The sequence below is a fragment of the Tympanuchus pallidicinctus genome, unplaced genomic scaffold, assembly GCF_026119805.1.
Source record: "Tympanuchus pallidicinctus isolate F22 unplaced genomic scaffold, pur_lepc_1.0 scaffold6, whole genome shotgun sequence".
Classification (NCBI taxonomy): Eukaryota; Metazoa; Chordata; class Aves; order Galliformes; family Phasianidae; genus Tympanuchus; species Tympanuchus pallidicinctus.
Genome location: NW_026294780.1, coordinates 28,573,319 through 28,587,238, shown reverse-complemented (window position 1 = coordinate 28,587,238; position 13,920 = coordinate 28,573,319). Strand labels below are relative to the sequence as shown.

The window sequence follows — 13,920 nt, the reverse complement described above, 5'->3', positions numbered from 1 at the left end:
TAAGTAGGATCAGAGCAAAGGTTAAAAATCCTAAAGTAAGTTGGCTATTCCTTGATTCAAAAGTGTGTCTCATGCAATTATAAACTTTTTCTATTCCCCTAGGCAGCTGGGATTTTCCCAGGATACCCATTCAAGTGCATGTTCAATCAGTACATATTCAGGAATTCACCTCTTGTCTATACAAAGTTTCAAGGGGGTCAAGGAGAATTTTGGCATTGCCTCCAGTGAGGCCAAGCATTTCACCCACAAATCTTGTGGCTGAAGTGAGGTCATTCTATTAAAACTATGTGAAATATAAACAGCACAAATCCTGGACATATTTAATAAAATGAACTGGATATCTCTCCATATAACATTTTGTTTAGTTTAATTAACAACTTTAAATATAACAATAAAAACCAGCTGACAGTCCTGTTTTTCTGTAGCAGAGATTTTAAGGGATGAACTGCGATAGTCCTTTCCTGTGATAGTCACTTCCCTGAGACTGTATGCATATAGAAATGTATTTTACATATGTTTAAAATGGGATCTGTTCACTTTGTTTCCAAACTCAAATGTAGTACTTTACATATAACTTTTGTCTCTATGAAAGCCTGCAAAATCACTCTGTAATCATAAGGTTCTACAAACCACCCACTCTATAACCTGGGGGCTAAGGGAGCATGAGGCTGAAAGGAAAAAGAAAGAGCACTTTCCTCATCTTGTGGAAAGATGATGTTATAGTGATTATCCTTGGAGGAAACTATTTTGGGGACTGCTTTCTTCAAGGTATAAGTATCCGAAAGTGAGATACACTATCTTAATTTATTCTTGAAAAATCAATAAATGCTGTGTTGCACAAAAGCTTACAAGTCAATGAAAGATACATACAAGAAAAATAACTTCTTTTTACTGACTTCTGTCAGTAGCTACTTAAAAATAATTTTGAAAAAAGATGAAACTGCCCAAATCAAACAGATCAGAATACAGGTTCAGCTTCAGTATAAAATTGACATGGAAATTAGCAATGCAATTTTAAGTAGCTACTCCACAATGGAACAAGAGCCTTTATCATCTTATCTTTGCAAAATTCTAACAAGATCCATTGTCAACTGCATTAATCTTTTGACAAAAATTGAACTATGATACTTCCATGCATTTGAGTTAATATTTGAGAGTAAGATTGTGTCATTGTCATTCATGAGGTCTGTCTGTAAGCTCTCTTGAGAAAAGAGATTTGCTTCTTCCTGGACAGCAAATAAATCAGAACATTTCTGGGCACCATGTGCTGCGAAAGGATATGTCTATGGTAGATAGCTCCCTTAATGTCTAAAAGAGGGGAGCAGCTTGGAAATGGGCCTGGAACTTTCTGACTTTTGAAATGGGCTGGGGAATAGAATACTTTCTGGCACATGCCTAACTCACACTAGGGAAAGTCTTAACGCTTCACTAGTGTGGGCAATTGTAATAGATTGTCAGAGAACTTGTCCACCTACTGTCTGATTTACTAGTACAGAGAGGCAGCCAGGGACACTATTTCCCACTTCCAGACTGTGCTGTGATCGTATGTGTGCTGCTGAGTAAGGCTCAGGCAGTACTGATGTAAAGTTCACTTTTTATACCATTACATTTCCCTATCCCCCATGCATGTTTCAGAATACCTTAGTCATTTTCTTCCACTCAAGACAAGCATGCTTGAGGAAAGCATGCCCCCACTCCTACCTCCACATCTCCCTCTCAGAACTGCACTGGTACCTGTACAAAACCTTCAGATGTAGCTGCATTATGGGATTCTCATATGCTGGTTTCAAATTATAAACATGAAGCTTCTCCATCTAAAAAAAGGAATAAAAACTTGTACACCACAAACAACTGCATAATCTCCCAAAGTTTCCTGTTTCCATCTGCAGAGCACAAGAGGTACAAAACAATAAAACTACTGGTAAAAAATACATTGCATTCAGTGAGTTCTCATTCTACAGTACAATACAAACCAGTTGCAGTTAAGCATGTACCCAAAGCGCATTCTTGGTCCCTTAACTGCTTCACATAGTGTCAAATAGGTCAGAATTAATAATAATAATAGTAATAGTAATAGTAATGATAATAATAATAATAATAATAATAATAATAATACAAAGAAGAAGAAAAACCTAACTCTATTGTCTCCACAAATACAATTAAGCAAGACATATGAAAAAATGAAATAAAGCAATAAATAAAGCAATAAATAAATAAATAAATAAATGCAATTTAAAAAATCATTTTTTTCCTTCTCTTTGCAAGACAAATGAAAGGGAAAAATAATTTTGTTTATTTTGTACATTCAACATTGTTTGTAGTACGTCAACTTTTACGTCTCTTTTAAAGTAACAAATAATGATATGCTTTAAGATCAGTAACTGACAAAAACTGTGCTATACTAGAAGCTGACCTTCAGAGTCACCCTTGGCCAAAATAAAATTGGGGCAGGGAGGGGGTAAGAATAGTTAAAACAAATAAAAAGTCAACAGCATAATTTGATTCAGGCTGACATATCTTGTGTTGAGGCTCAGATTCTCGAAGTTAAACTTCTACCCACAATACTGATTTGTATCCGGTGCCTTCTCTTGTAACATATGTCAGGTGCACCCAAGGCTTTTGTCATTATGCAGTAGGTTTGGAGGAAGGCAGAGCTACAATGATTACACAATTCCTTCCTTTTTTCAAACATCTCTCTTGGCAAGTTTGTTTTAAAATGTAACTTCAGCTCCAAAGTATTCAAATATCCATAAATAATCATGTACATTAGTCAACTGCACTGTCAAAGCTTCTGATTGCTGACAAAGTCTACTGAAATGGGAACCATTTTTGCCTAAAAATGTGAACATTTTAGCCATAAACTTCTCTAACTAGTACTCAATTTCAGCTGGGGGGGGAGGGGGGGAAGTTTTCCCAAAGAAACTTGGATTATGTAGCATCCAAAAAAGCCCACTACCTCTTCCAAGGTGAAAACTACCAAACCCTCACCCTTGTTTCAAGTGAAATCCCTGTTACCCATACCTAAAGTAGGAGTATCTGCTTTCTTGACAATGCCTATGACAGAGGAACAGGAATTAGTAATTAGTAATAACACCTTCATTTCTGTTATCTGAAGCACCCATAAATTAAAATTAAGAGGACACATGAAGTATTTTCTAGCCATAAGAGTCATACTAAAGAAATGAAAATAGGATGTTATCTGGAACTGTGGATTTCAACGTCACATGAATGGAAAAACATTTTATATCTCTCTAAAATGCAGGACAAGTGCAGCTAGGTAATCATTTTTCCACCTTGACTTCAAGTTTAAGAAGCAGAAGGGTAATGAGAAAAGCATGCCGCACCCTCCTCTTTCACCTTTTGTCCCTGTAAGTGGCAGTAAACCCTTATGCATTAAGGTGAGAAAAGGTCAAGGGGAGGGACAGGGACCAAGAGGAAGAAATACCATGAGAAAGAATTAAGACTTACACACAGAGGGTCTCTTTGCTATTTTTGGATAGAAGAAACGCTATGTATGTGCATATAGTTTTCATTTCTGTCATTATTTCAATGACACATCATTTGTTATTTCTAATATTACTGTTTAAAATCAGGTTGTACAAAATTACATATTTTTAATTTTTTAAAAATAATGTTCACTGCTAATTTTTTCCACAGAAAAAGCAAAGGAACCAAGCGGAGTACTTCCATTAGTAAGGATCTGGTGTGCTTTTTCACCGCTTAGACTACACATGACCCTAACTTGCAATTAATGCATTTAAAATGAGTCAATACGCTGCTGCCATTTTCAGTAAGAAATCTATTCAAATCCTATTCGTACAGACATTACTCAATCAAGCATGCTCTCATATTCAGCCAATTTCTTACTGGGTCTACGCTCCAGTGACTGATTGAGAAATTAGTCTCAGCAAATGAGATCATTATTACTCCCTGTACCTGCACCCATCTAGGAACATCTGAGACAAGACAGACTGTCCAATTACATCTTCCTTAACAGTCAATTCCTAAAACTAATTGAATGTTCCACTGCAGTACAGAGATGCATTTTATTATCTCCCTGCCTTTTAAGAAAAAGCCTTAAGATTTCACTCAACACAAAACTGAATTACTTTGTATTTTTCCAAAGCGATAATTATATCAGGTAATGTTGTGCATGACAGAAAAGAAAAGAAAAGAAAAGAAAAGAAAAGAAAAGAAAAGAAAAGAAAAGAAAAGAAAAGAAAAGAAAAGAAAAGAAAAGAAAAGAAAAGAAAAGAAAAGAAAAGAAAAGAAAAGAAAAGAAAAGAAAAGAAAAGAAAAGAAAAGAAAAGAAAAGAAAAGAAAAGAAAAGAAAAGAAAAGAAAGGAAGAATTATAGATGGTGCTGAAAGTAAATGATCAGTACTTTGCTACTGTCAAATAACTTCCACTTCAGAAGAGTTGATGGTTTGGTAAGAAAGTATAACAGACCTCTGGAATTAATCTTTCTGACCACATAACTACTGTACTTCTTCATTAGAAGAATTTTGGCTTTTGAAGACTGATTTGGTAAGTCATTTAAATATGTAAATACTCACCTGAATATTATCTCAAATCCTTGAAGAACACATTTTATTTCCATCTAAAGTGCTATACCTTTTTATTTTCCACTTGAATCAAAGTTTCTTTTTCCTTTTTACTGCTATGATCACTATCTCAAAAAAGAAATTATAATCTAGCCTCAAACCATTAAAGAGCAAAATAAAAAACTTGCTTGAGGATATTAATAAAGACATTCCTAAGTTACTGTACAAGCTAATGTAATGTATTTATTTGTAGCTCACAGCTCACACCATTTGGAAAAATAATTTGCAAAAAGCTATTTGTTTCTATTCTTACTATAGTCAACCATCAGTACTATCCTACGAATCTCTGAGGAAACATTACAGTGGCATCAGAATTCATAAGAAATTCACAGATCAAAACACTAAAGCAGCAACATAACAAATGAAGCAGTAAGAAGGGTTTTCCCCTCTCTCTTGGCTTAAATGGTTCCCTAAAATCAAAGTTTTATATGGTACATATCTGGCATGATTTTTGTTGTTATCCTCAAAACCTGTGTACGGAAAATTTTCCTTTCATAGACTTAGACTTTTCTATCTCAAAGGAAAAAGTAGGCATGCTTTAATAACATCATCTCAATCCACTTGAAAAGCCTTCTTAATTCTTACTAAAACAATCTAAACTATTTAAGGAAACATTTTGGTTTTATTTAGAACAGTACACCTTATGTAATGAAGTGCAAAACTGGTATGTTAACTGACGTACACAAGCCAATTAAGAGTCTACTGCAAACATGCTGATTTATACTAACAGAAGCCTGAACCCCAGCATACCGGGTAGGCCAACATGCACTACAGAATGCCATCCTCTGCATACATCCTCGCTCCTAGGCAACATACCATACAACTCAATTCACTTTAGCGTGCTTACCTGTGGAGGGGGATCCAATAGTTATCCCCACTAGCAGTCAAATGGAATGTGATAACTAGCATTCAATGTCAATGCCAGCTTTGAATTTCACCATCAACAGGAAGATGGTTTTCCCTTTGCCTGTGAACATGTCTACCTGGTTAAAACACTCCTTAATACATAAAGGAAACCCTACAATTGCAGTATTGTCCTATATCTAACAGGACTTCCAGTTGCACCTCTCTTGCCTACTACACTGCTCAGCCATGATACAGTTTGACAGTTTTCCTTCAGCTTTCCTTAAACTTGGAGAGAAACACTAAGAAAATAGGGCTCACCTTCAGTATTGTCAAGTTCATTAATACAATGAAAAGATTGGATTTACGAAGCTGTAAACAACAGTGTTGTCCTGGTTTCCAAAATACAGTTTTAAGGTCAAAGATTCTCCCAGTGACTGGAATATTTGATTATTCCCAGGTTTGTTTTCAATCATGGTATGGTTGCAAGACTAACCAAGGACAGTTAGATATAACTGTCTTATTCTTGAGTTAGAATAGAGAGGTTCCCACTCTTTTTGGTATTTAAGAACAAAATTCCTAAAGATTTTAATAAATTTAAAATATGTTTATCAGCAGCCAAATGTCTCACATATGCCCCAACATTTAGTCATGATATATTGATGTGCTTTAAAAACTGACAAATGACTCCATATAACATAAGCTTCTTCCTTCTTCCTGACAAATTCCATTCAGTGAGTTCTGCTTCTCTTCGTATACTGAAATATCCAAGAAGTTTGTGCAGAGAGAAAAGAAAACTAGCTTGCATTTTTCACCAGAGGAAAAAAAAGGGGGGAGGGGAAGGGAGGGGAAGGGAGAGAGAGAGAAAGAGAGAGAGAGAGAGAACAAGGCCCATGTATCAGCTATTTTTGTTTTGCAAACTAGTCAGGACTTGCACATTTTAATTTCAGTTGATGACTGATAAGTGATACACACAAACACAGTGTAAGATTTTTGAGTACTGCAGACCTATGAAAATTAGATCAAGCACCTGATTGTAGATTAAAAATTAGGCGGGGGGGGGGGGAAGATGTAACATTAACTGTGCTCTGGTTTTCAGCTTTTAGTGAGCTCTTAATTTATTAGTTATAACTTGTTTTTGTTGGAGGGGGTTCAGAAAAGGCTGTGAGATTTTTCTAAGTGTCAGCTTAAAAATACTTACAACTATTTCTTAAATGCCAGCTTCATAAATGTATAAATAAAATTCAACATTAAGACCTCTGAACTTGGAGAGACGTGCTCAGAACAGGAAATGATAGTTTGTTAATAAAGAAAGGTAAATCATTCTCTAGACTTCCGGTGGGAAACTTGGCAGCGAAAGGATTTTGACCTCAGTGGAAGGTAACTGCCACAAATGACAAATCTAGCAACTTTCTTCATACAAGTGAGGCAAATGTTTGACACCAAGGCTGGACTGCGTTCACATCTATCATTCCCTGTGGCATATTCTTCTGCTTTTAGCAAATAATCCCGCAAGCTTTTTGCACTGACGGTATCAATCTTCCCCTTTTTCCCCCCCTCTTTGAGTAAAGCTGTGCAAACCTAACATTTTTTGTGAATGATTACTTATTTCCGATCTGAAGCACAAAAGCTCATCACTTACAGAATAGGTCAATCTTTCAGTGCCCATTATTGCTAGTCTGGAATAAATCAATGCATTTTCCTATGTTCATTTTCCTTCTCAGATGCAGGACCAGCATATGTGACATTTGTGTAAAGGAAGTTAAAATCCTGCATTACATTCAGGTGAAGCATTAAACAAAGAAGCAAAATTATGTTTAAAAATCTTATTCTGATTTTCCAGATGGTCAGATTAGACTCACCGTAGCTATATTACTTCAAAGTCTGCAATTTAAAGTACTGATTTTCCCAACTCAAAACAATAAATAGGGGGAAAAATGACAAGTAGCCCAGTTTAATTTCAAACGTTAATATATTTTCTATTTTATAGTGAACATATGCATCGTTCACCCCTTATTTGCAGCAACTATGACGTCCTCATAAAAAGGGGTGACACTTGTAAGATGCCTCTTAAAATAAATATTTCTTTTTATAAAATAATAAAACTTCAAATAAATATTCTTTACACTAAACAATATGTTGAAAAAATTAGAAAATAAAGGCTGAATTTTACTGTAACTGTACAATATACATGAAGTCCAATAGGAAATCAGAGTCTTGTAATAGAAGGTTTCTGTAAGACAAAATACAATCTAAAAACATACTGATTGATTCACATTCTTCCGAATGTACAACATATTAGTATAATATTTTGTGACTGTGCCATGTTTTATGACACCACTTATTTTTCACAGTTGAAAATATTATTGTATATACAAAAATATAGCACATTATCTCTGGCAGAAAACAATGAAAAAAGAGAGTCATTTGCTAATTTACAAATTTTGCAAGTACTATTCACAAACCACGGAGTTGCCTAGGAGTGTCTGTGTTGCTTTAGCTTATGCAATATGTGGGTCACGATGTACTGCATTGCCTTTTTTATTCTGCATCCCACTAGTTGGATTCTAACAAGCCTATCAATTAAGATGGCACACAGAGAAGAGTGTGTCACTGCAAACAGATAAGTGTACCCCCAACCCTTCTACTACAGTGCCAAGACCATAGCTGCTTAGTTGGTTGCATATATGTTAAGATAATCCTTACTACTCGATTATTTCCGATAAGTGATGCTATGTTGGCTTTTCAAAGTTCCTGGGGGGGACACTGGGAACTTTGCAGCAAACTGTGTTGGAGTGTTTACAGCGGCACCCAGGCCGATTGACCCGGTCGTAACAGCCCTGACACAACTTAAGGCAACCCTTGGCTGGCAGGTAACACCACAAGCAAGGCAGGAAGAGGGACACCACACCCATGGCTGACCATCTAGTGCAGCAGTGCGACTGACTGCAAGAGCAGGGGTTGTCAGCACAGTTGTCCTCGTCATCATTGGAGCAGTGATAGAAGAGGCCCTTCACGCAGCACACGCAAGTCCCGTAATCAACCACGTTCTGGGCTGAGCAAAGACACTGTTTGTCACAAATCCAACACGATGGGAGGGTCCTTGGATACGTGCACTCCTTGCACTTGCACTTCCCACAGTCCTCGCATCTGTAGCTGTGTGCTCCCAAGTCTTCTTTGCCCAGCGGCTTCAACTCGCTCGACTTGAGCTCAGACTTGGGCTGCATGCAGACTATCCCGTCAGCAACTGGCCCTGAAGATGATCCTAGAAGTCTGTGTTCAGAGGAATTACTGCTCGTACTTGTCCTTGTACTGCTCCGCGAGCCCGTGCTGACTGTGCTGATGGAGCGGGACAGAGGTGCCCGAGGAGAAGCGTGCGTTTGCGTGTGCTGAACCCGGCTAAAATGGCGATGCTCAGGGAGACCATGGGGCCTCTCATTTTTGGGTTGGCTCACTGGACGAGGAGCAGACTTGATCCCTGGCCGCGGAGCCACCGTCGGTCCCTCTGTGTACTCGTTTGTGTTGCGGATGGCTCTGATCTGATCCAGGGACAGGATGTGGACTTGCTGCGTCAGGACATCCCGCAGGTCGGGCTCTCCATGTGGCCTCCCACTGTCACGCCGAGCCTGTAGCAAGGCCTGCGACCCGCTGCCATGCTGAGCTCTCATCTCCATCGCTGCCCGGAAGCGTGCTCACCCCAGCAGGCTTAGAACACATCTGAAATCCTGGAGCAACAAAGAGAGGATTCACTAATTGCAACGCATCTCATGCTCTCCAGCAGCCTGTGGGATTTCACAGCACTGCACACATTCAAGTAATGCATCAGCCATTAAATAAGGATTCACAGCTCGGGGAAGCGCAGTGCTGGTCAGCTAAGTATGCTCTACTTGGCCTCCCCCTACTACTCCTGGGGAGAGCTTAAAGAGATTCTGTTCTAGGTCCATGCATTTCAACCTGTGGCTCTAGAAAGCCCAAGGATGATGCCTGGTAACTAACATGTCCCTGGCCATCCTCCTGCCAGACCACGGCCTCTAATCTGACCAAGTTCCAGCCCCTTTAAAGTGACTCTTCTTTTCACACCATACTACTGAAAAACTTATTTTACATTAAATAAGAAAGAGTCTGCAAGCATTTAGCAAGTGTAATGTGACCTGTTGATGACAGACATATAATTCTCCAATTTTGTTTAAAACTGGATAATATTTTCGTAGGCCAGTCTCTTTACACATTAAACTTTACATGATGTAAATAGGAAATTTTAGTTTAATACCAATGGTCCCAAGAAAAACACTAAATAGCAATAAAATGTTTGAGGTTAGACATTAAATGAGTTAGTGCTACCAAAAACTTCAGCAGCACAAGTAAAAATATCTTTCTCCAATATTTTAGTGTGTGTCATACTTGTACGCCACTGCTATTGTTATTTTAAGGCTCAATACTACAAAAAGCAATGCTACCAGTTTTGTTATTTATAAAATGTGTAAAAAATTCCAGAAACTAAACCTCAAATATTACTTAGAGTGGCTTTTGGTAGAGAGGCGTGAATAATGCCATCAGATAACATCAGCACCCAAGGAGGTTACTTGGTTGCTAACATAGCTTTAAAGGATGAATAACTACAAAGTTGAAAGGCAAACTTCAGAATTTAAATGGGAAGTCAGGAAAAGACCCAAAAGATGGGGCCTTACACATAACTTGCTACCACGTTAAAATATGCACAAGTTTCAAGCGCCGACCTCTGAATCACTCCGTATTTGTTTTGCCTTTATCATATTTTAAAGCAGTTCCTAAATCCAATTACCTACACAAAAATCCAGAACAATATTTTACAATTAAAACCCAAGCAGGAACCAAGCTCCTTACAAGGACCACACAATGTCTTCAATTATACCTAGAGAGAGCACCATAGTGTTACTCTGTACACATCAGTTACCAACAAGAATACTATACCACAGTATAATAAAATATAGCCAAACACTTTAACAATGAACATCTCCAGACACTGTCTTTCTTCTAACAGCAGCAGAAAGCATTTAACTCCTGGTGCCCTCCCCTCAAGTGCTTTTTCCTCCCAAAAAAATCTAGGCTTTAAGAGAGACTATTTTAAACATTGCCAACTCCTAGTTTTGCATGCAGAGTGTATCATGGTGCTCCCCCAAAAGTCTTAAAAGCTTATCTTGAAGCAGCATTACTTATGTTTTCTTCAAATTCAAGCCTCTGGTGTACAGAAAGTTTCAGAAAGTAGGCATTCCCTCGTCTGATTAAAATAAAATAAAATAAAATACTCTTCCCATTCCCGAGAGTAACTGCTAACCCTATATCCAGGCATCCAGACCGGAGCCCGCAGACCCTGAGCCAACTCCTGCAGAAGTGACAGCCCCGAGCAGAAACCAGACTGCCCCCGACCTGCAGAGCGCAGGGGACGAGCGCGGTGCAGGAGCCCCTCGGACGCCGGACGTCCCCCGGCGCGGCTGCATCCGGGCGCGCAGTGGGAGCGCAGCAGGTGGGACGCGGAGCCCCGAGGCTGCAGGCGGCGGCCCCGTGAGTGCAGACAACCTGGAGATTAACAGGAGACATCCCCGGCCCGGGAGGTGGGAGGGGGCGGCCGCAGTCGCCTTATCAGGAAAGTCAAACCCATGTTTCCTTTTAACTCTTCCCCCTTGCCCTCCCCCGGGAGATGCTCAGGAAGCATTTCCCTGCTGGGCAATGCGCGGCGCCCCGCAGACTCTTGGAGACAGCACCTCCGGGATAGCCGGGCAGAAAGCAGATTGCCACCCCCTTCCCCCTCCCCGGCTTGCTCTGAGCACTCTTTCAGTCGCCGAAGAAACGAACTGTCCGAACTTGAGCCTCCCGCCCCTGCCCAGGAGGCACTGTCAGCCCGATCCAGGTCATCTTTCCTTATTCCCCCTGACAGACCCTAACGGGACAAGACGTAAGCCTCCAGCACCTTTATTTGCAATCATGCCCGAAAGCTCTGAGGGAAAGCTCTCCCTGTTACCCAGCACCCTTCCAGCTCTTAGCCTTTCTGTGTGTGCATGTGGGCGATAACACCGTTCCCCACTTACAGAAACCAAAGTCCACTCTCGAACAGCTCAAGTACCACGAGCGCTGCCTACTCCTGGCTGGGATTGGCAGAAGGGCGAGCGGGGGGGCGGTTTTCGTCTTCGCATGTCTGGGGAAGTGGCAAACTCAAGGGGCTTCTGCGTGCTGCGTGTGGAAAATCCCCGCATCGCGGAGGGGGCCTCGGGCGAAGCGGTCCCTGCCTGGGAGTTAACTGCGTCGTGTTCGGAGCCGCGCAGCACACCACCCCCACCGCCCCGCACACACCCCCGCCACCCTCCCTGCTTTCACAGGGCTTTGAAACCCGCATTAAGGACAGAGTGTGCCATCAGACTCTGGATTAGGGCAAAAGGGACTTTACATCAGGGTGGGGCAAGCTGACAAGCTGACACACAAGTAACTTGCTGAGAACACCAGCAGATAAATATATATATTGGAGTTGAAGGGGGGGGGGGGGAGGGGGGTTTACACAGTAAACCCACACAAAAAAAAAAGTCTTTCTTCCCCTCCACACACGAACTCTGCGAAGTAGAACCTGGGGAAGAAATTTCCCCGTCTCGTGGATCGAATTAAGTTTCACCGCGCGAGAAATACGCACGCACCCGCAGCCGCACAGATGTATTTACACACCAGCCGTGCACTCACTTCCGAATGGCACGGATCTCCCGACGCCACCACACACGGGCGTCAATCACGGCGCTCCCCCGGGCCCGGGGCACCGGCGGCCCCGCAGCGCCCTCCCTGCGCCTCCCCCGGGGCAGCACCGCCCGTGCCCGGCTCCCCACAGCCGGGAGAACGCGGCCCCCGCCTCCCCGCAGCCCCCCGGGCACGCGTGCGCGCCCGCGCAGCCTTCCGCCCCCGCGCAGCCTCGCGCCCCCCGGAGCAGCGCGACGGGGCGCAAATATAGCGCAGCCCTCAAAACCCTCCCCGGAGAGAAAGCGCTCCGAAATTCCACCTCCGGCTCTTCTCTGGGAAAGGAAGGAGAGGGGAAGGGGAGAGACGGAGAACCTGTGCGAGAGGAAAAGGAATCGGCCTCAAACATTTCCACGAGTTTTCTTGGAGCAGCGCGGGGGGGCTAGGGGGGTTACTGAAAAGCTTGTTTTGCAAAGAAGGAAAAGGCTCTCACCGTGATCGCGGCGCTGCACCAAACCCCTCTCTCTGTTGTATTTTCTTCTTCCTGCGGTTTGCAAATAAATCCAGCCCTAAAGCAAAAAAAAAAAAGTTCTTTTCCAAACTCTGCTTTCGTCCAACTTGCAAATGAGAATCAGAACGATCAGCGTGCAAAAAGTCCGGAGCAAAGTCAGTCCCTCTGCCCAGATCGACTGTAAGAACGTGTGTGCGCCTATGTGCTATAGTAATAATCAGAACACCTCTCCGGATCTGGGTGGGTTTTCTGTGCTCCTCCAAAGAACTCACTCACACACACTTTCCTTTTTCTCCCTCAATGAACAGGAGGCCGAACCGCCAGCACCGAGTCACTTTTTTTTTTTTTTTTTTTTTTTTTTTTTTTCCTGCCGTTGCAAAGGATCGAGAGGAAGGGGAAAGCCACAGAAAACAAAATCAAGTGGATCTAAAATCCGATGGCAAAGCTTTCTTCCAGCGAGCTCCTCCGAGGAAGCAGCAGCAGCAGCCGGGCAGGGGGGCCGCGCTGCCGAACGCCGCTCGCCGCACGCTCCTCTCCCTCTCTCCCTCGGCTTTCTCGCTCCCTCTGCGAGCGTGTGTGTGTGTGTGTGTGTGTGTGTGCGTGTATGTGTGTGTGTTGCAGGCGGCTCTGCGGTTTGCGAGCGGGGGGGGGTGTTTGGGGAGCGCAGCGGATTTGTGGTGGTGGTTGTTGTTGTGTGTTTGGAGGAGGTGGAGGAGGAGGAGGAGGAAGGTTTGAGATCTGAGCTGGAGGGGCTCGGCGTTTTTCTGCTTGCTCTCTCTCTCCCTCTCTCTCTTTTTCTTTCCGGAGGAGGTAGGGTGATCTCTCTGCAAAAGCAGCAGTAAATGGCGTCATGTGGATCTGAGGAGGAACAGAGCAGTTGTTGTCCCAGAGGATATATCGCATCCGGTCCCAGCTCATTGGCTCTGCGGGGCTACATTCACTGGCGCTCCCAGCGCCCTGCCAGCACTCCGAGCTGCGGGAGGCATTCAAAAGGGCACTGCTGCCGCCGCTTCCACCACAACCGCGGCCCCGCTCTCAGCCTCGGCCCCGCTTCCGTCGGGCCCCGGTGCCGCGCGGAGCCCCGCGCCCCTCTCCGGGCCCGGCCGCAGCCTGTTCTCATAGGAGGCAGCTCCGTGCGCGGCCACACGGCGCTCGGGGCTGCTTTTGTGCTCGCATGTTTATCCAGGGGCCGGCAGCGATCGGACTGCAGGGCGGCCGAGGGGAGCTACTTTCCCCGGGGGGAGCGGGAGACCCATTCCCAGGTGCTTCC

The 13,920-nt window shown here is 42.9% G+C and overlaps 1 protein-coding gene across 5 annotated transcripts; it reads right to left on the bottom strand.

The window, feature by feature from the left end:
- Positions 1 to 7,399: 7,399 nt before the first annotated feature.
- Positions 7,400 to 13,457, bottom strand: SPRY2 (sprouty RTK signaling antagonist 2). Of its 5 annotated transcripts, none has more exons than XM_052664454.1 (2): positions 12,633 to 13,457; positions 7,400 to 9,171 (listed from the first exon to the last, which is right to left on the bottom strand). In XM_052664454.1, the coding sequence occupies exon 2, from the start codon at positions 9,118 to 9,120 to the stop codon at positions 8,179 to 8,181; it is 942 nt and encodes a 313-aa protein (XP_052520414.1). In that variant the 5' UTR covers positions 9,121 to 9,171; positions 12,633 to 13,457; the 3' UTR covers positions 7,400 to 8,178. The 5 variants fall into 5 exon arrangements, with proteins under 5 accessions (XP_052520414.1, XP_052520415.1, XP_052520418.1 ...); XM_052664455.1 differs by lacking the exon at positions 12,633 to 13,457 and adding an exon at positions 11,512 to 11,735; XM_052664458.1 differs by lacking the exon at positions 12,633 to 13,457 and adding an exon at positions 11,394 to 11,499.
- Between the last annotated feature and the right edge of the window lie 463 nt (positions 13,458 to 13,920).

Coding starts and splice junctions, on each gene's coding strand:
- SPRY2 (XM_052664454.1), bottom strand. CDS start 9,120: ATGGAGATGAGAGCTCAGCATGGCAGCGGGTCGCAGGCCTTGCTACAG.